Below are 22161 nucleotides of genomic sequence, written 5' to 3'. Positions count from 1 at the left end.
ACATTCAGGGTTGTTTCTAATTACCTGAAAACTGATGTTTACTTTATGCATGCTAAGGACTTACTGCACATGCTTAAAAATGTTCATAATGTAATATCAGCAAATTCAGAGTTATATATATATATAAATTAAATTTAGTATGTGACTGCAGAGTACATAAATGGTATATAGTTGAGCTTAATCCAAAAAGTCTATAAAATTAATGGTAGAAAGGAATTTGACTATTCTTTTTTCACTCAATTTTCAGTAGCTAGCATACTATCCTGCATATAGTCATTACTCAATAAACATATACTGTTTTGAAGAAGATTTTATAGGAAATAAAATAGATAGGAAGAAATGTGGTGGTCATGATAAGAAACAAAGTGAAAATGACTGAAAATCAAAAAATATTGCCCTATTGAGAGGATATCATAAGGAGTGAGTGCCAGCAAGATATATTGAGAGGATATCATAAGGGAAAGTCTAGAAACTGAAGACCCTCCCAAGCATCTTTTATTTCCTGTGTTTCAATTTCTGTAAAAGTTATAGTAATGATCTTTTAAAAGCACTGCTAATAAGAATTGAATTTTTCTTGATGTCCCGTAACTTACCCATAGTCTATTTGTCCAGGTTAATATTTGTCAGTATAATGCCAAACAAGGGAAAATGGTAAGCCCACAAAATAACTTTAAAAAATTTATTATAGAGCTGCAGCCCGATGCAACAAAGGCATAGAAGTACTGTTTGCAGTGGCTCTGGAACATTTTGTGTTGGTAGTTGTGAGAGTTTTGAGGGGACCTACTTCAGCAGATGAAACAGCCAAGAAGATTCAGTACCTGATCCATTGTCAGTGGTGTGAAGAGAGAATTTTTCAGAAGGATGGTAATATGGTAGAAGGTAAATTCAAGTTATATATTATGTTTAATTTATCTATAATCCTCCACTGAATAAGCCTTTATCACATCCCTAATTATACATATTATTGTCCTTTGATTTTAAAGATTACAGTGCTAACTTTGTTATTTCCTATACTGGATTTCCTTTCGTCAACAGACAAGACATTCGTGTGAGTTTATTATTTACTCATGCTGTACAATATATGCTTTCTAGCTCTGCCTTCTATCGAAACATCTAGAAATAACTTAGTTTCCACTCTCAACTAATTTTAGGAACATAAGTCAGATTACTTTTTTTCCAGACTGTTACAAATCATTAATTTTATAAAAATAATTTTTCATGTTTCTGGCTGTGTATAAAAGCCATCAGTTATAAAATGCATTCAATAAACATTTATTGAGCCTCTACTATATGCCAGGCCTGGGGATGGGAAACAAGGAAAAAGCTGTAGTTTATGCCTTCATAAAGCTGTTTCTGTTTGTTTCAGTTCTGGGACATGGAAACAGTTGCTCATTGTTTTGTGTTAGGTTCTTGGTATTTTTTAATACGAATTTTTGAGTTTAGCACTTACTATGTTAAGTTGCAGATTTTTTTCTCATTTTGTCAAATTTTTTTTTAATCTGTCTTGCAGAAGTTTTTTGTTGCTAATTGAATGTTTATATAGTCTGGATTTTGCCTGTAGTTAGAAAGAGCTTTCCTATTCCTAGACTATTCAAAGTAGATTAGGTTGTATTGAATAGTACACCTTTCCTCCACTGATTTGAGAATACCTTCTTTATGTTATACTAAAATTCCACATGTATTTGAGTTTGTTTCTAGATTTTCTATTCTGTTCCAGTGGTTAGATATTTATTCATACATGTCTATCATACTGTTTTGACTACGGAGGCTTTTCAGTGTCATTTAATATCTGTGATGGCAATCCCTACTCAGAGCTCTTTGTTTTCAGTGTTCCTGTATTGATCTTTTGTTAACCCCTTAATATAAAAGTAAATAATAACCCAGTTGGCATATTATTTTGATCACATTAAATTGGGGAGATACTGTGATTTTTGAAGCTTCCTACAAATACAATATGCTTTTCATTTGTTCAGGTACTTTAGTATAATGTTAACTGGTAGTGGTAATGGAGGGCATTCTGTCATATTCCTTACTTTTGGTTTCCTCTAGTGCTTTCTATTTTTTTTATTTTTTTTCAGATGGAGTATTGCTTTGTTACTCAGGCTGGAGTTCAGGTGTGCAATCTCCGCCCACTGCAACCTCTGCCTCCCAGGCTCAAGTAGTTCTCCTGCCTCAGACTCCCAAGTACCTGGGACTACAGGCGTACACCACCACACCCAGCTACTTTTTGCATTTTTAGTAGAGACAGGGTTTCACCATGTTTGCTGGCTGGTCTGAAACTCCTGACCTCTAGTAATCTGCCCACCTCATCCTCCCAAAGTGCTGGGATTACAGGCATGAGCCTCTGTACCCAACCTCTAGTGCTTTCTGATTCAAGCATAATACTGGCTTTTCATCTGCAATACGTATCATTTATCACATTAAGGAAGAATACTTCATTTCCACTTTTATTGTATTTTGTCAAGATGTTGAATTTTGTCATAATGCATTTTCAGCATCTGTGGAGATGATTATATGGTTTTTCCCTTTAGGCTTACTAATTTGATTAATTGTAATAGAAGGTTCCAATATAGAACCAAACTGGATTTTGTAGAATAAACTTTTCAGGTAGTATTTTTTTAATATGTTGCTATATTTTATTTGCTAATTTTTAAAGGATTTTTTGTTTCAATATTTATAAATGAGATGGTATATAGTTTTGTAGCATAATTTTAGGTGGGCTTTGATCTATCAGTTTACACTCCCTTCAAAAATAATTTGGAATGCTTCCCTTTTTTCAATTCTTGGAATTGAAAACTGATTTTTTTAAAAAAACTAGTTCTTAAGAACTAGTTTAACTAGTATTGGAATTATGTGTTCCTTAAAGGTTTAGTAATATTCACCTAGCATTTCTGTTTTATTTACATAGGGTTGAGCTAAGTGTTGTCTAATAATTCCTTTTAATCTCCTTAGTTCCTATGGTCATAGTCCCCTTATATACTTTCATTTATTTATTCTTTCTTCCATTTTTCTTGACTAGATAAGAGGCTAGTTTATATATTTTATTGTAATTGTTTTCTTTTTTTTTTTTTTGTGACAGAGTCTCATTCTGTCGCCCAGGCTGGAGTGCAGTGGCGCGATCTCGGCTCACTGCAACTTCCATCTCCCGGGTTCAAGCAGTTTTCCTGCCTCAGCTTCCCAAGTAGCTGTGACTACAGGCGCATGGCACCATGCCCGGCTAATTTTTTCTATTTTAGTAGACGGGATTTCACCATGTTGCCCAGGCTGGTCGCGAACTCCTGAGGTTAGGCAGTCCACCCGCCTTGGCCTCCCAAAGCGCTAGGATTACAAGCGTGAGCCACCGTGCCCAGCCTGTTTATTTTCCTTAATGTCTACTTTTAGTAGTAAATATGTATATACTTCTGTAATTTGGATTTATCAGTTTTAAGTAATATCCTTTGGCTCCTTGATATCACAAATGATAATTAGCTTCCTGTTTTCCATTTTTCCCTTCCTGATTTTTGTTTGTTGTACCATCTCTGTGTTATTAGAATGTGTAACACTTAACATTCTGTTTTGCTAGATTAATCTCTACATATAAAAATATTCTGTGTATGTCATCATTCTTTTTGCCGTAATTTCTATAGTCATCTCTTATTTGGTTAAATTTAACTTTCTCAGTTTACTCAATAGAGCTCATGAGAAAAATACTACTTTGTTTCCTTCATGTTCAAAGCTTTTCTTTCCCCAAAGTATGTCCAATAGCCTGTATACTTAAAGAGTCTAAAGAATTTGAGTGCCTTATAGAAGTTCTTATAATTTTTCCTTCTTATATATGTGACATTAATCAAACATTTTAAAGAATATTTGACTTGATAAGTGATAACTATAAAGCAATGATTTGTTTCTGCATTTTATTTGGAATCATACAGAACTTAGAATAAACAAGTATTGTCCTACAAAGAAGTCATCTCATTCAGAATTTTTATCAATTTGTAATACACAGTTTAAAAAGTCAAATAGCTGGGTGCAGTGGCTCACGCCTGTAATCCCAGCACTTTGGGAGGCTGGGGTGGACGGACCACCTGAGGTCAGGAGTTCGAAACTGGCCAACATGGTGAAACCCTGTCTCTACTAAAAGTACAAAAATTAGCTGGGCATGGTGGCAGGCACCTGTAATCCCGGCTACTCAGGAGGCTGAGGCAGGAGAATCACCACTTGAACCCAGGAGGCAGAGGTTGCAGTGAGCTGAGATCATGCTACTGCACTCCAGCCTGGGTGACAGAGCAAGACCGCATCTCAAAAAAAGAAAGAAAAGTCAAATAGTTCCATAAGTCTTATTAATAAAAATAATAATCTCTGCCTGACTCCCTGAACAGTTAAAATCTCACAGCTGTTTCTTCTAATGCTTACATTCGTATTTCTAAATAACGTGTTTATAATGCATCTAACTTCCTTCCATGGAAAAAGAGTATTTGGCTTTTTAAACCAGTCCAGTCACATGCATGCTTTTCCCCTCTCCACTTTGGACTACATCAATATTTAGTGTTTGCGTTTTTATAAATAGATAAATATTGTTTGCAAATTTTATTTGCTGTCTATTGCTGTGTAACAAATCACTCCAAAATTATTGGTTTTAAACAACATTTACTATCCCATAGTTTCTATGAGTCAAGAATCTAGGCATGGCTTAGCTGGGTCCACCAGCTTGAGGTCTCTCACAAGGCCACAGATCAAGGTGTTGGTCAGTGGTGTGTGCCCTTAGTCCCAGCTACTTGGGAGGCTGAGGCAGGAGGATCACTTGAACCCAGTAGTTCAGGCTGCAGTGAGCTATGGTTATACCACTGCACTCCAGCCTAGGTGACAGACCAAGATGCCATCTCTTAAAAAAAAAAAAAAAAAAAAAAAGCAAGTCAGAAGAACCAGAGAGTGAGTGAGTGCCAGCAAGATATAATAGGTCTTTTGTAACCTAATCTCAAAGTAATACTCCATTGCTTTTGCCATATTCTAGTTGTTAGAAATTTGTGTCTAAAACCAGTGCCTACTCAGGGGAAGGGTATTACATAAGGGTATGAATACCAAGAGGCAGGGATTATTGCTGATCATTTTGGAAGGCTGCTACAGCACAAATAAACCATATGAATCTGAGCATGGTGGCTCATACCTGTAATCCCAGCACTTTAGGAGGCCAAGGTAGGATTGCCTGAGGTCAAGAGTTCAAGACCAGCCTGAGCAACATAGCAAGACCCTGTCTCTACAAAAATAAAAATAAAAACTGATTCATATAATATGCTATAATAATGTTTCCTTTCTTATACAATTCTTTGGTAACTCTGGAATTAATACTTACTGTGCCTGTTACCTTTTTTAAAAAAATACTTTTTATAATCCATCCCTAAACTCTTTGCTACATTTTCAATGCTTCTTTCAGCATAGTTAAGCACATTAGGTAATCTTTGGCTACAAACTTCACTCCCCTGGAGACAGCCCTCGTGTTGTAGTTTGGATTGTTTGTTTTCTGTATCTGCTGAAATCTGTTGTCCAAGGCTTCTATTTAACCATCATCCTGGAAATTTTCTTTGACTTTCTTTTTGTGATAAATCTTGTATCGCAGATCCTTTATATTTTCACACTTCCCTTGTTTACTTCTTCATTTTGAGTGGACACTTTTTCCTATAGATTGCGGAGAAGTATTGCATGGCTAAGTACAGAATTCTAGGATGGAAATCATTTTTTCCTCAAAATGTTCACGGTATTATTCCATTGTCTTCTAGCTTCCAATGAGAAGTCTGCTGCTGTTTTTGTCTAGTCTGTTATATTATTTTCTCTCCGAATGCTCTTACAATATCTCTTCTAAGAAAACCCAATATTCCAAAATAATTTTGAGATAATATGTGTATGAATTCATCTTTTAAAATTCATTTTACTGGATAATATCTGAGTTCTATTTATTTATTTTTTATTTTTATTTTTTTTTTTTTGAGGTGGAATCTCACTCAATCACCCAGGCTGGAGTGCAGTGGCACGATATCAACTCACTGCAGCCTTCACCTAGGTTCAAGCAGTTCTCGTGACTCAGCCTCCTGAGGAGCTGGGATTGCAGGCACATGCCACCACGCTCAGCTAACTTTTGTATTTTTTACTGGAGACAGGCTCTCACCATGTTGGCCAGGCTGGTCTCGAACTCCTGACCTCAAGTGATCCACCCTCCCTGGCCTCCCAAAGTGCTGGGATTACAGGCATGAACCATTGCACCTAGCCTCTGAGTTCTTTTAAGTCAGAAACTTGAGCTCTTCAGCTCTGATAAATTTGGGGGGCAAGGGAGGTAATTTTTTCTTTTTCTGTTTCTTTTTTTTAAGACGGAGTCTCGCTCTGTTATTCAGACTGGAGTGCAATAGTGCGATCTTGGCTCACTGTAACCTCTGCCTCCCAGGTTCAAGCGATTCTCCTGCCTCAGCTTACTGAGTAGCTGGGACTACAGGCCTGTGCCACCACTCCCAGCTAATTTTTGTGTGTTTAGTAGTGACAGGGTTTCAGCATGTTTGTCAGGCTGGTCTTAATCTCCTGACCTCAAGTGATCTGCCTACCTCATCTCCCCAAAGTGCTAGGATTACAGGCATGAGCCACCACACCTGGCCTTTGAGGGGTGTTATTTCTTCGACAAGTTTTGCCTTTCAAATTGTATCTGTTGTCTCTTTTCAGGAACTCTGTTTAGTTTATATTTTGGATCTTCTAGATTAATCCTCTAATTTTTAAAAATATCTATACTGTTCATCTCTTTGACAAAGTTCTAGTTTCTACTTTATACTTTTTCCTTAATTTTTATTTTCCAACTCTTATTTAAATTTCTGTCATATTTTGTTCATTTCTAAGAGTTATTTTATATTTTTTTCACTGTTCCTTTTTTTCTTTCTTTAGGCTAGTCAAGTGATTATTGTTCCTTTTTTAATAGTGTCATATTATTGTTTTAGGGATACAAAATCTCTTACCTTTCTAAGAATTGATTATACTTGGGCATATTTTATATTTAGGGGAGAATAGGGGTTTTTTGTTTGTTTTATATTGTTGCTGTTGTTTTGTTGTTCAGTTCTCCTGTTTTTTAACTTTCTTTTTCTGTTTTGTAGTTTTGTTCTCTGTTATGATAGATCTCAAATGTCTTGTGGTCTTCGGTTGTCCACAGTGAAAAATTGTTTTGAAGCACTTGGGGCAGAGCTTATAAACCAACAGATTTGGCCAGGCATAGTGGCTCACACCTGTAATCCCAGCACTTTGGGAGGCCGAGGCGGGCAGATCGTGAGGTCAGGAGATCGAGACCATCCTGGCTACACGGTGAAACTCCGTCTCTACTGAAAATACAAAAAATTAGCCGGGCATGGTGGCAGGCGCCTGTAGTCCCAGCTACTCAGGAGGCTGAGGCAGGAGACTGGCGTGAGCCCAGGAGGGCAGAGCTTACAGTGAGCCGAGATCGCACCACTCCACTCCAACCTAGGTGACAGAGCGAGACTCCATCTCAAAATAAAAATAAACCAATGGATTTTACTGTGATAAGATACCAGTCTGCTTTTTTTAGTAAGACACCCCCAAATGCCAACAAGTATATATAGATCTTTTCTCTTGGATTGGTAAATTTTTCCAGAGAGGAATCAACCAATCTTCTAGCAGCCCTGGGAGAGCCACACTGGGGACAGAGACTGGAAAGCAGATTTTTACTGAATCCCTCTGTTTTCAGACATCTCACTCTCAACTGTAACAAAAACTAATGGTTTCATATCCTCAGTAGCTTAGCCTCACCAAAGATTAACTTCATCTTTTGGAATGCGGAAGACACAGAAGCTTGATTGTATTAAAGAAGATGTGGAGTTTTAACTGAACCCTTTAAAAAGTTGTAACCAGACCTCTTTTTTGCAATACGTCTCTACAGTCATCTTCAGAGATAGTCATTACCCTCCATTTTCAAACCGTTACAGGGTCCCACAACACTAAGGAACTTTGTGTTTTGTTGGTTGCCCATCTATCCATTTCAGGCTTACGCTTCAGATTTTTCTGGTCTGATAATCAGTTACCCCATTGTATGTGACACCTGCTTCTGAAATTTTATTGGCATCTCTCATGTTTTGTTACCTCCTCTCCCATTTTATTTATTCTTGTAGTTTAATTTTTGTTCCTTGCTGTCATTTAAGCGTTAAGAAACAGCAGAGATAGAGTGCATGTTTAATCTATTGCATTTAAATAAAAGTCTCTGAATACTTTTTAATTCCTCATCTGGTATTGCCTTCCTCGCTTATATACCGGTAACATGGAAATACTAGTTTTCTTTCTTCTTTACCGCTTCATTATTTGTTGCTGGTAACTTGAATTGATAGCCTTGGCCCTCGGAGAGGAAATTTGCTGATGCTAATTTAGATCTGAGAAATCCTAGCAAAGAGGCTTGGGAAAAGACAGGTTTGTATGATAAGATTATTTTGCAAAGTGCATGAAGATACAAGCTGATTAATAATTCATTTATGCTGTCTGCCTGCGGTAAGTGGGTGTAGCTGACAACTATAGTATAAATTGCCATCTTGAATTGGATGATGCCTGCTTATAAGTATTTGTAGTTTAGTGATGTAATGGTTCAAGAGAAGACTTCTTAAGTGTACTCATATTTGAGGACCATAGTTCTCAACAAAACTTAGATCAGTGCTAACCACACCCTTTCATCAAGGCTTAGAGTTAAATAATACTGAAAAGTAGACCTAGGAGCAGTGAAGGACACTTTTAAGTAAATGTAAAATAAGATCTCATAACTATGCATTATACCAATAATTGTATTGAATAGCAGTGATATTATCATCTAGCAAGAGGCTATTGACCTGTGTTCCTGCCACTGTTCTTTGGTTCTGAATATATCTGGGACTGATTGATTAGATCAGTTCATTCCAAGAAAGTGAATGATCAACCCAGGAGTGGCCTAGAGTGGAGGGAATTAGTTGGAGAATTTCTGATATAAAATGACTATGTGAGCCTTGAGTGCATTTAAAAGTTCCATAGTCAAATATTAGCCCATTTTGAAAACTAAGAATAGTGCTAGTATCTCCCCAATTTCCTTGTGATTATATCAGGCCTCTCATTCATTGCTTTTTAAGCCAAATTAGATTCTAGCCTACATTTGAAGGCTGAATATGAATCGAGCATAAGGAATAGAGCAATTCATTTTCTTTCCAAATTCAGAAGAGTTAACTTATGAGAAATATCTACATTTTGATTGGGATGTTGGTTATGTGGGTATATATATTTGTTAAAACTCATCAACCATTTTACATAAAATATATATATTTTATTGCACATAAATTATATCTTAATCAGTTAGTTTTGAAATATGAATCTCTTGTAAACTTTATAAGACTTTCCTTCTTTATATTATTTCATGTAGTATAGTAAGTAAATATCAGTTACACCTCTAATAAGCCATTTGACATGGATTTCCACAACCTCTCTCAAGCTTTAATCCTCTGATCTGTATAATTGAGATTTTAACATACCTACTTCAGAGAGTTGTAAGGACTTCAATTAAAAAAATATATATGTGTGTGTGCGTATATGTGTGTATATATATATACACACACGCACACACACATATATATGCATACATAAAATACTTAGCATAATACCTGGCACATAGTAGATCCTCAGTATATAGTAGCTGCAAATTATTATTAATATAATATATTAATATAACAATTACTACTATTTGTATAAGTCACTTCTCCTTTGACTTCTCCTTTTATTATCTTTTTACAGAAAACCCATATAGACAGCTGCCTTGTAACTGTCATGGAAGCATGCCTGGAAAGACAGCAATAGAACTTGGACCTCTGTGGTATGTGACCAGCCATAAGAACATACTAAAATTTGATTTATTGATTGATTAATTGCGGATTTTTATTATGTGTGGTAAAAAACACATTTAAATTCAATTGTTAAGTCTAGGCAAACAGTTATGACTCTTCTCCTCCTATGAACCCAAGGTGTTTAATATTTTGAGATTTTTCTCTACCGTTATTCTCTCTAGTTTGTGACAGAACTAAGAGGCAATGGAGATAAAAGAGAAGCCTGGATGATCTGGAAACTAGATAATTCATTTCTGAATAGTAAGAAAGAAGCTTTTTAAAATTGATCATTGTAGATCTAGCATGTGATTTTTAAATGATCACAATAATTTTTTATAGAAGAGCTAACTCATGTAAAATGTCCTAGAAGAATTAGTTTTAAGTGAGAAAGGCATGTGAAAGTGTCTGCCTTTGTTTTAGGTAAAGTTATTTAGATGGTACATAATTGGAAATATTTAATGTGTATATGCTTTTGCATCATTGGTAACAGCTAATTTGTACCTTAAAGTTGATTTGGGTTTTTTTTGTTTGTTTGAGATGGAGTCTCGCTCGTTTCCCAGGCTGGAGTGCAGTGGCGCAATCTCGACTCACTGCAACCTCCCTCTCCCAGGGTAAAGCGATTCTCCTGCCTCAGCCTCCTGAGTAGCTGGGATTACAGGCACCCGCCACCACACCTGGCTAATTTTTGTACTTTTATTACAGACTGGGTTTCGCCATGTTTGCCAGGCTTTTCTCGAACTCCTGATCTCAGGTGGTCTGCCTGCCTCGGCCTCCCAAAGTACTAGGCTTACAGGTGTGAGCCACCACACCCTGCCAAATTATTTTTAATCAGAATCCTTACCTTAAGTTTGTTACTAGAGATTCTTTTTTTTTTTTTTTTTTGAGACAGTTTCGCTCTTGTTGCCCAGGCTGGAGTGCAATGGCGCTATCTTGGCTCACCGCAACCTCTGCCTCCCAGGTTCAAGCAATTTTCCTACCTCAGCCTCCTGAGTAGCCAGGATTACAGGCATGTGCCACCATGCCCAGCTAATTTTGTTTTTTTTTAGTAGAGACCAGGTTTCTCCATGTTGGTCAGGCTGATATCGAACTCCCAACCTCAAGTGATCCGCCTGCCTTGGCCTCCCAAAGTACTGGGGATGATAGGCATGAGCTACTGCACCCAGCCAAGATTTTTACAGAAATTCAAGATTCCTAACAACATTGTGACAAGAATTGCAAATTTCTTCTCATTACTTTATAAGGTCAAGGCTTAAGCACCTACTAAACCTAGAAATCGACCCAAATGGTAAATGTCTTTGTGCTGATGCTCATTATTTTATCTTCATCTTATTAAATACTCTTAGATTAAGAAAGACCTAGCCAACCCTACCTTCTAGTTCTTCTAAAACTAGTTCTCACCTATAGCATCTGCACATTGATCCTACTCACTGATTCAGAACTGAGGAAATTAAAAATAGCAGGTTACTGGATCCAGAAGGAAGATTTCTAGCCTAACTGCCTTATTTTACACATGAAGAAACTATGGCACAGTGTTTTTAAGTGCTTGCTAAAACTGACCAAAAAAATTCATACCACAGCCAAGGCTAGAACTTAGGTTTTCTGACTCCCAGGACTGAATTCTTTTTTTATTTTTTATTTTTGAGACAGAGTCCCACTTTGTTGCCCAGGCTGAAGTACAATGGCATGATCTTGGCTTACTGCAACCTCCGCCTTTTGGGTTCAAGCGATTCTCCTGACTCAGCCTCCCGAGTAGCTGGGACTACAGGCACTGCACCCAGCTAATTTCTGTATTTTTAATAGAGAGGGGGTTTCACCATGTTGGCCAGGCTAGTCTTGAACTCCTGACTCCGCCCACCTCAGCCTCCTGAAGTGGTGGGATTACAGGCGTCAGCCACGACGCCCAGCCTGAATTCTTAATAAAACCTTATGATTTCCACATGAAAGCTATTGTGTTCATGTCTTTACACTCATGAGAATACCTTCCCCCTCTCTACCACCTCCAGTTCAAATTGTACTTTCTTTTTGAAGTCTCTCCTTAGTGCTTCAACCCAATATAATCTCTAAATTCCCTTTAGTGTATCTTCTATTGATCACATATTTGATAATTTAAGATCATATATTCTTTCATATATATTTGCTAACCCGAACAATAGTAACTACCATACATTGAGGATATATAGAGAAGTTTTATTTTTAGCCAGTCACGGTGGCTCACGCCTGTAATCCCAGCACTTTGGGAGGCTGAGGCAGGAGAATGGCGTGAACCCAGGAGGCAGAGTTTGCAGTGGGCCAAGATTGCACCACTGCACTCTAGCCTGGGCAACAGAGCAAGACTATCTCAAAAAAAAAAAAAGTTTTATTTTACATTTCATGATGAGGAATACAAGACTCAAAAGTAGTAATTACTCAAGATTATATAGCTAGCCCAGCACAGTTGCACACATCTATAGTCCCACCTACTCAGGAGGCTGAGGCAGGAGGATCCCTTGAGCCCAGGAATTCAAGTTCAGCCTGGGCAGCATAGTGAGACCCTGTCTTTTAATAAAAAGATTACATAACTAGTAAGTGGTGGAGCCAGGATTGGAATCCAGTTTATCTTACTCAGAATTTCATTTTTGTCCATTATACCTGTGATTCTCAAATTAAATGGGAAGCATATCAGATTCACCCCAGACCATTTTTGAACCATACCATCACCACATATAATTCTCATATATGTGCTCCCCTGCCCTGTCCTGCCCCACCCTGCCACCATAAACACACCAGAATTAAGATTTTCTATTAGTGACTAGAATGTGCATTGTGAAAACCTGTTCATTGCTCTATTTTCCTGTCTAGATTTATAGGCTTTTGTAAGGTCAACATTGTATATTTTATTTTGGTATATCCTCCACACACCCTTTATGTACCACAGTACTGTATACCTTATGAGAGCTCAATAAATTATTTTTTTTATTAAGGTAACATACACATATAACATTTTCCTTCTTTACCATTAACTATATACTTCAATGATAATAAATACATTTATATTCTTTTACCCCTCTTCATCACCCTCTCCCTTCTCTCCTTCCCAGCCTCAGTAGATTCTTATTGACTTAAGTTTCCTTGACTAATTCTCCCCTTCCCAGCCTCAGTAGATTCTTACTGACTTAGGTTTCCTTGACTAATGCTACTAGTTTAGAGAACTGATATGATAAAATGAGTGGCAAATAGAAAATAAAAAGTTTAGGCCAGGCATGTGGTATCTCACACCTGTAATCCCAGCACTTTGGGAAGCCAAGGTAGGAGGATCCCTTGAGCTCAGTAGTTTGAGATCAGCCTGGGCAACATGATGAGACTCCATCTCTATTAAAAAATAATAAAATACTCCAGCCTAGGCAACAGGATGGGACTCTCAAAAAATAATAATAAACAGTTTTAAATTAAATCATAAATTATTTTTTAATTTAAGTATTACACTGTCATATAATTAATTATATGTCTTACTTAAATTGTGAAGACTTTTTTTTTTTTTAAAGAGAAATATTTCTCAAACCCAGTTCTCTGTATATTCTTTTCTTTTCAGGTCAAGTTCCCTTTTCAATACTGGATTCCTCAAAAGAATGCTATTTGAATCACTTCATCATGGTTTGGATGACATTCAGACCCTAATAAAGACATTAATCTTTGAATCAGAGTGTACGCCTCAAAGTCAGTTTTCAATTCATACACCTTCAAATCTCAACAAGCAAGGTGACTAATTGAATACTAGCTTACTAGCTTTAATTTACTTACCAAAAATACTGTATCTTTTTCAATTGTATTTGATGTTATAATAAAAGCAATATAATTATAGTGTTTTTAGTAAATCCTCTCTAATGAGTCTAATCATAATCTGGTTAATTTTTTTTTAAATTAGATAGTTTTCTTCAGGCTTATAATCAGGCCTGAGATGAATAGATGAATGATGAATAGTATTGTTGATTTTGTTGCGTTTTTTTGGATACTGGGTCTTTTTCACCCAAGCTGGAATGCAAGTGGCACAAACATGGCTCACTGCAGTCTCAACCTCCTGGACTCAGGCGATCCTCTTGCCTCAGCCTCAACCTCCTGTGTAGCTGGAACCACAAGCATGCACCACCACACCTGGCTAATAATTTTATAGAGATGGGGTCTCACCGTATTGTCCAGGCTGATCTCAAACTCCTGGGCTCAAGCAGTCCTCCCACCTTGGCCTCCCAAAGTGGCTGGGATTACAGGCAAACCACCATGCGCTGACAATTTTTTTTAAGATAACCTCCCTTTTTTGTGTATTTTTAATTTTACTAGATTTTTTAAAAAGAATAAAAAAAAAAAAAAACCTAAAGTTCCTTTGTGATTTTTATTACCCTAGATCTGCTTTCTAGAAAAAGAAACTTTAGGAGTAATGTGGCCAAAAATTATAATATCTATGGAGACACAGAAACTAGATTTATACTTCTCATTCAGTAAAGCTATGTGTTTTTTTTCTCTTTAGTACAAACAGCCAATTTTGTAGTTGTATCTTGACTGTTGATATAAAGGTGAGCCTATTGAATATCCTAGTGTTCTCATAAATAATTAGAAGCTGCTATTATAGAGGGTTAAACAATGTAATTTTTGCAGTTCAGTTTGGCCACAGAGTCTCTTGCATATTCATGAAAATAGTGTGGATGGAATTTCATAAAGTTTTATTTAAACTTTGAGTTGAGTTGCTTTATGTCATTCTGTAAAATATTTTCTTTTCCCATTTGCTTTTTTTTTTTAGAAGAAAATGGTGTATTTATTAAAACTACAGATGACACCATAACAGATAATTACATTGCACAAGGTATGTATGCATATATGTGTGTACATTTGTACATATCAGGTCAAAATGGCATATAGCAAAAGGGTAGGAAGAAAAGAGATTGCCATGATAGCCTACTTAAAAATACATTTCATATTAAATGACAACAAAACTGTAGTAAAACTTGTTTATCAACATTCACACATTGGAAATTTCTGTTAACATATGCTTTGTTCACATCTGTAATATATGGTTATCCCTTTGAACGAACTGTATGATCTTGAATCATGTGAATAAAATAAGATCAAATTAGATATGATAAAGTTATATATAATTTTATAGTTAAGATAAAATTTTATTCTAATTCTTTTTAAAATTGCTCGTTAATATATGATTTATAGCAATTCCATTTAACCAGAAGACCTCATTCTCCAGCCAAAAGATTTTATTATATGGCCTTTCATATAATTTAGGATATGTGCATACTTTAAATATAACTGTGTTAGGCACTGTAAATTCATATTAAAAGGACGTTAAGATTTAAAATATCATTGCCTTAATGTCTAAGGTTTTGTTTTGCTTTTTAAAAAACTTTAGATTCCAGATGTGTTTTTGAATACAGATGAAAAGAAGACTGTAGAGTGTTCAGTTTGAAAGAGCGGTGGCCTTTAGTTATAAACTGTAATTTTTTATTAGTTGCTCAACAGTTTAGTGTTGACCTTCAAAGAAAGGAAACTTAAATTCCTTTTAATAGTATATAGTTTAAATAGCTACTGTATACTCTTTCCAACAGCCATGTTCATTTGGCATCTTGATAACTTAAATTGATAATATTCTACCTAATTTCTCTGTTGATAACTTAAATTGATATATTTAATTTGATAAATTGATATATTCTACCTAATTTCTCTGTTGGAGGGAAGACAAAGAAGCATTATGATACACTGTAAAGAATATTAGATTTGCTGGGCATAGTGGCTCATGCCTGTAATCCCAGCACTTTGGGAGGCCGAGATGGGCAGATCACTTGAGGTCAGAGTTCAAGACCAGCCTTGCCAACATAGTGAAACCCCGTCTCTACTAAAAACACAAAAATTAGCCAGGTGTGTCGGTGCAAGCCTGTAATCCCAGCTACTTCAGAGGCTGAGATGGGAGAATTGCTTGAACTTGGGAGGCAGAGGCTGCAGTGAGCCAAGATTGCACCACTGCACTCCAGCCTGGGTGACAGATCAAGACTGTCTCAAAAAAAAAAATTAGATTTAAGATCATTATCCTACTGCAGGCGCTGTTATATAAACTCACCCAGGTCCCTCCCCTTCAGCAAAATTGTCTTAAATCCTTTTTAGGATAAAGTAAAACAGATAAGCTTTAAAAATATTTTCAAAAGCCAAGAGCACAATAGCACACACCTGTAATCTCAGCTACTCAGGAGGCTGAAGTGGGAGGATAGTGTGAGGATTGTGTGAGCCTGGGCAACATAGCCAGACTCCATCTTAAAAAAAAAAAAAATTGTTTTTAATCTGTGAGCCTTTCTCATATATAAATTAAGGAAATTAGACTAATTTTTGTGGGCTCTTCTATAACTCTTAAATTATATGGTTATTCTAAGGCCATTGGTCAACACATAAAATCTTAAAATGATAGTACTATGCAAACCCAAAGGAAAATAACTCATTCTGTCAAAGATACGTTATATGTTGATTGCAGTGCTATTCACAATAGCAAAGACATAGAATCAACCTAAGTGCCCATCATCAATGGACTGGATAAAGAAAATGTACATATGTACTATGGAATAATATGCAGCCATAAAAAAGAACAAAATCATGCTCTTTGCAGCAACATGGATGGAGCTCTAGGCCATTATCCTAATAAAACTAATGCAAGAACAGAAAACCAAAGCCCCATGCTCTCACTTATAAGTGGGAGCTAAACTTGGCTACTCATGGACATCAGATGGGAATAATAGACACTGGGGACTACTAGATGGAGGAGGGATGGGTTGGGGCCTGGACTGAAGAACCACCTGCTGGGTATTATGCCCACTGCCTGGGTGCTGGTGTTGTTGGGATTCCAAGCCCCAGCGTTACACAATTTACCCATGTAACAAACCTACAGATATACCCTTTAATTGATAAGGAAAGTTGAAATTTTTTGAAAAGGAAGAAATTACTGGGCCAAAAAAAAAATCTGTATACTGCTGATGATAGTCACTATTAAGGTATTACATCAGATTTTTTGCCTCAGATGCTCCTAAAACTTGTACTAAATCTGGGTATCTATCCTTTGACTAGGTGCCTCATTAGATTTCATGCAATTTCAAATTTTAGATTTCAAATTATAATTCTGATTTGATGGATGGATCCCAGGTTGTCCTTTTTGCTTTATGTTTTTATGTAAAAAGGCAACAATTCAGCAATAATTTATATTTATTTTGAATGTAATTTATCATTTTATGTATCAACTTTGCCTTTTTAATACTTTTTTTTTTAAGAGACAGGGTCTTGCTATGTTGCCCAGGCTAGACTCAAACTCCTGGGCTCAAGCGATCCTGCCACATCAGCCTCCCAAGTAGCTGGGACTATAGGTGTATGTCAATGCCCCTGGCACCTTCTGAATACTTTCCTTAAGCAGATGTTAATTACTTTCCCTGAGGAAGTAAGGTTTGACCATAACATTCATATATAAATAATCAAGGATTGAACACCAGGCAAAATCTCATTATAGTATTGGATAGCTATCTCAGTTGTTTTCATGTTGTGATTTTTGGAAGGATACAGTTCTAAAATCTTACTTGCTGTCTTCCTTTCACTCAAAATGAAAAAACTGAGTGCTGTGATGAGAAATAGGCAATGAGATAATAACATTGACCTTTTATCAGTTTCTCTGTCCAAGCTCTCAAGACTTTGTGTTGTTTTTCTTTGTTTTGTGATTACTGAAGACCCACTATGTATCCAATACTGAGCACTCAGTAGAAATACAGGTATAAAAATGAAAGACATTGTCCTTAGGAACTTAGAATATAACTTGGGGAGAAAGGACTTTTACACACATTAAGGAACTATAAGAAAAGAAAAAAATGACAGAACTTAATCAAACTCTGAGTAGTGTAGTGTAGTATTACCAACAATGAAATCTGTGAAGTGACTGGCCCCAAATTCACAGATGGCTTCCTACAGGAGACAAAATAGAGTGTGACTTGAAGTTGAAGAAGGTAGAAAGGAAGTTCTGATTCAGCAGACAGTTAAATATGAAAATTACATAAGTGAAGGACAGTGAAAATAGAATATAAGAATTAAGATTGGAGGGACAGGTTGAAATAATGTGTCAGGATTTAGACTTGAGACAAATATATAGTTATAAAAGTATTTGGCTTGTAATTTTTAAGAGCATGCTAACTTTGTATGTGTATGTTGCAGGAAAGAGAAAAAGTAATGAAATGATCACAAATTTAGGCAAGAAGCAAAAGACTGATGTCAGTACTGAACATCCTCCCTTTTATTACAACATTCACAGACACAGCATTAAAGGAATGAATATGCCAAAGTAAGACACCCAGTGAATGACAAAGTATATATTTTATATTTTAATAATATTGTGATTTAAATAAAAATACAAAAACCTGATTATTTTTTCTTTTCTTTCCTTGTTGCAGGTTAAAGAAGTTTTTGTGCTATTTATCTCAAGCAGGCTTTCGAGTAAGCCGAACTCATTTTGACCCAATGGGTGTACGCACAGATGCACCTCTGATGCAGTTTAAATCTATCCTTTTAAAGTACAGCACCCCCACCTACACTGGAGGACAGTCAGAAAGCCTTGTCCAGTCAGCATCTGAAGATACAGTAACTGAAAGAGTTGAAATGTCAGTGAATGACAAAGCAGAAGCAAGTGGCTGCAGAAGATGGTAAACGTAGAAAAGAGTTGGTTCTCAGGTGTCTGTATAGATGGCCTAATAGTTCTCTATACCAACTGTAGTTCTTTTTCTGTTCTTTCAATTCAGTAGAGTAAAAATAAAAAGACAGTGTCATTTTCATTCAGAAACTGACCAGTTTCTAACTTAGCTGGTTTGGGAGCTTTGCTTTCCAAGTTCTTTTTGTTTTAAGGCAAACTTAAAATTTTAATGGAAACATTTCATATGAAGTCAAGTCTCACTGAGATCACCCTACTGCTTAATCATTCGGAAAATTTTCACATGCAAAGTGTTTGGAATTTTATGTATGTTATGAAAGCTATCTTTTACAATTCTTAATCACATCTCTGCTTAAACTGATTCATGATGTTTATGTTTTCCTATTTGTAGTGTACAAAATGAAGCTGAAGGCTCACATATTAAAATGACCCTGAATAGAATAGGAAGAACAATGTTCTTACAGGTCATAAATGTTTTTCACAATTAGAAAACTAAAATATGTACCCATTTTTAAGAAATCATACTTCTCCCCACATTGATCTTTTCATTTCTTACTAGCTTTTGAGAAATTAAATACTTGCCTGAGATAGAAGTACTTTATTTTTATAACTTTAGGGTCTAAATGAGTAAACTTCAAAGTAAGATTTTGTCAAAATAAATTGAGACCATTGTTCTAATACTTGTTCATGAGCACTGAAATCCTGAAGAGGGGAGATTTGGTTATAAATTAAACAGGTTGGGTGATCTTAAGTGCCTCAGTTAATGCACGTACAGTATTCATTTGGTTGGTTGTACTACCTCTCAGAAGTAAAATTTGTCACCTTATAGAGTGAGAGTTTTTGGGTTTGGGGGTTGTTTTTTTGTTGTTGTTTGGTTTGGTATTTTTGGTTTTGTATTTGTATAAATTTTTTGTATAATTAGCCCAGGCTGATGTAACTATAAAAATTAGTTGAAAAAAAATATATTGTTTCCTTAATGGAATTTTTACTTCATTTGAATATAAGATTTTGGATGAAAGGATTTGGTTTAAAGTTTGGGTTTTTGTCTCAAGGATTTAATCCATATTTATCCGTAAATATTTCTTAAGGTATGTAACTTTTTACAAACATTAAGTCAGGGGTTGGGGGAGGAGGGGGTGGTAATTATTATAACTGAAAGGTTTAAATATACTACCTAAGAGAAAAGTACTTCTGTGACATATACAAAAAAATCTGGTGGATGGGCATTAGATGAATATAGAATATTAATTTTGCAGAAATGAAGGAAAATCTCTTTGTGCTATTACAGCATATTCCCAAGACAGTTTATTTTCCTTTCTCCAATTAATGTGGTCATAAATTTCAGTAAAATCAAGAAATAGGTGAAGTGCAAGCTAGTTTCTATAATGACCATTAAAAAAATTCTGCTTTGTAATTCTTGCCAGTTAAAATTATAACCTGCAAATGAGCAGAATGAGTTTTTTGTTCATATTATTAAAAATAAAAATTAGTATAAATCCAGGAGGCAAACTATCCTAGCACTCAGATTATCTGATTTAATACATATTATTGAATATCAGTCCCAAATTTTGCTAAATGCTTATCAGCATGATATATGTTGATCAATGATGAGTAGGGCTTAATGCAAAGATCCTAATTTAATTTTAAAAACCTGTAAATTGCTATTATCTAAAATATATGTGTATATTAATTTCACATATAAAGGCAGATTTTTCAAAGAAAAATTTGATAGGAGGTAGTTTAGAACTCTGTGATCAGGTACTACATCAACCAAAAGAGGAAATACTTTAAAAATTCCATTTAGCAACCTGAGCAATCTTATTCTCGTAACAATAGTAGTAATTTGGGACACTGCAAATGTTTATCACGTTGTAAAGTTACATCAGTTGTATCCTTTCATTAAAACTTGATAAACAAAAGAACCAGTTAAGGAAACCAGTGTGTTGACTCTGCTAGTTGCTAATGTTAATACTCTAGCCATACACTCAGGAAATGGGAGAGGTAACCAAGGGATGGGTTTGGGGGTCACTGTGGTGGACTTGGGGCAAAACTCCACTTCTACTGACTTCCACAAGACTCCACTCTGAATAAATGTGTGATATTCTGGTTGCCCAAAATTAGAACTAATTCAACACATTTGGTGAGCCCAAAAGGTCTAGGAATTTCTTTCTGCACTGTATAACTGCTCTGGTAAATGGCCCCAGATTACTCTGGAGAATGCTAAGAGATACATAATACATACTTGTGATATGTCAGAGTCCTTTCTCCAAGGCCTCCAGAAATTGAATTAAGTCAGACCTGAAAATTAGATAAGGGCTCATGATTACTATAGTGGCTCAAGTCAGACAGTTTTTAGTAACATAAACCAAATAGGACTATCCATTTTCGTTCTTTAGATCACATGATCCTTCAGCCAAAGCCAGACCTCATGTTAGACTATACTGATTATCCTGTGGTTCCTGCTGTCTATTACAGTAACCATGCCCACCTTTCTAGTCTAGCAATTGAATGCACTACTTTGTCTCTGACACAATACAGTCTTGAAAATGCACATTGAATCATGGAGTGCATTCCCACTGAAGCATCTCCCACTGGCATCTCTGGCCTACAGACAGACTATACAGCTTTTCAGGAGTGCTGGTGATCTGCTCACCAAGTGTTTTTCTCAGTGCCTTGGTAAAGAGAGTTGACTGGACTCTTATGAGGGATACAGTTAGAGGATCACTCATATGAAACCCTCTCCAACATGGCCCCTCTTCTTTGATTTCTTTTCTCTACATCATACCAAGGAGTTTCTGGCATATCATCTCTAATTTAGACGAGCCACTGCTGAGTCAAAATGTCTTTCCACCAAGTAAAAAGGACTACTTCGAGCTGTTCAGTCTGATAGACTGAGCCAAAATCTCTGCTATAGGTTTACCCATAATAATCATTTGGCCCAATTTATGTCCTTTCTTTCAAGGTCCTGCATACTCAGAATCTAGTTCCACAGATATTCTCCACCTATCAATATTAAGATCCAAAAAAAGACTCTTTCAGACCACACTTAGTATTTGTCTCCCTGGGACATGCTGGGATCTGACTCAAACTGTGTCCTGGAAACAATGAGGGATTGTAGGGATAGGACATATGGGCTTCTTTGTGCAAGGTAACTAACTCCTTTAAGTGAGGTTATTAAGGGATTGGTCAGTCAAGGTAACAAGCATATCTAAGGGGTTCCTTCACCTTCAAGTGGGGAGTTTGGGATTTAGGATACTCAACTCATCGAAGTCTTCCCAAAACTCTTATTCTCAGAATACCACTTTTTCCTGACCAGTTTCCCTACTCTTGTAAGACCCAACAAGATAGGGATTCTGCCAGCTTGCAGAATCCTAGGAAAAACATTCCCTAGAAAGTGGAATAGTAATTGTAATAGCTTATATTTATATGAGACTTAGTACTACACAGTGCTGTCTTTACATAGACTATATAATCCATAGCAGTAGTTATGATCATCCCCACTTCATAGAAAAAGAAACTCAAGCTAAACAAGATTAACTTATTTATCCAGTGCCACTCTAAAACTGGCTAGTAAAAGAACCAGGATCCAGTCCCGGGCCAACTTCAGAGCTCATG

General features: G+C 36.2%; 1 protein-coding gene across 1 annotated transcript in view; it reads left to right on the top strand.

The window, feature by feature from the left end:
- Positions 1–19397, top strand: part of TRMT1L (tRNA methyltransferase 1 like) — a 38648-nt gene extending 19251 nt beyond the window's left edge. The window contains 6 exon segments of the mRNA NM_001260768.1: positions 689–879; positions 9760–9838; positions 13417–13583; positions 14617–14679; positions 18057–18183; positions 18293–19397. Of these exon segments, the coding sequence (NP_001247697.1) occupies positions 689–879; positions 9760–9838; positions 13417–13583; positions 14617–14679; positions 18057–18183; positions 18293–18545 (880 nt within the window). The 3' untranslated portion in view covers positions 18546–19397.
- The last annotated feature ends 2764 nt before the right edge of the window (positions 19398–22161 follow it).

This window comes from Macaca mulatta, chromosome 1 (genome assembly GCF_049350105.2).
Source record: "Macaca mulatta isolate MMU2019108-1 chromosome 1, T2T-MMU8v2.0, whole genome shotgun sequence".
Lineage (NCBI taxonomy): Eukaryota > Metazoa > Chordata > Mammalia > Primates > Cercopithecidae > Macaca > Macaca mulatta.
This window is presented reverse-complemented; position numbering and strand designations above follow the sequence as displayed.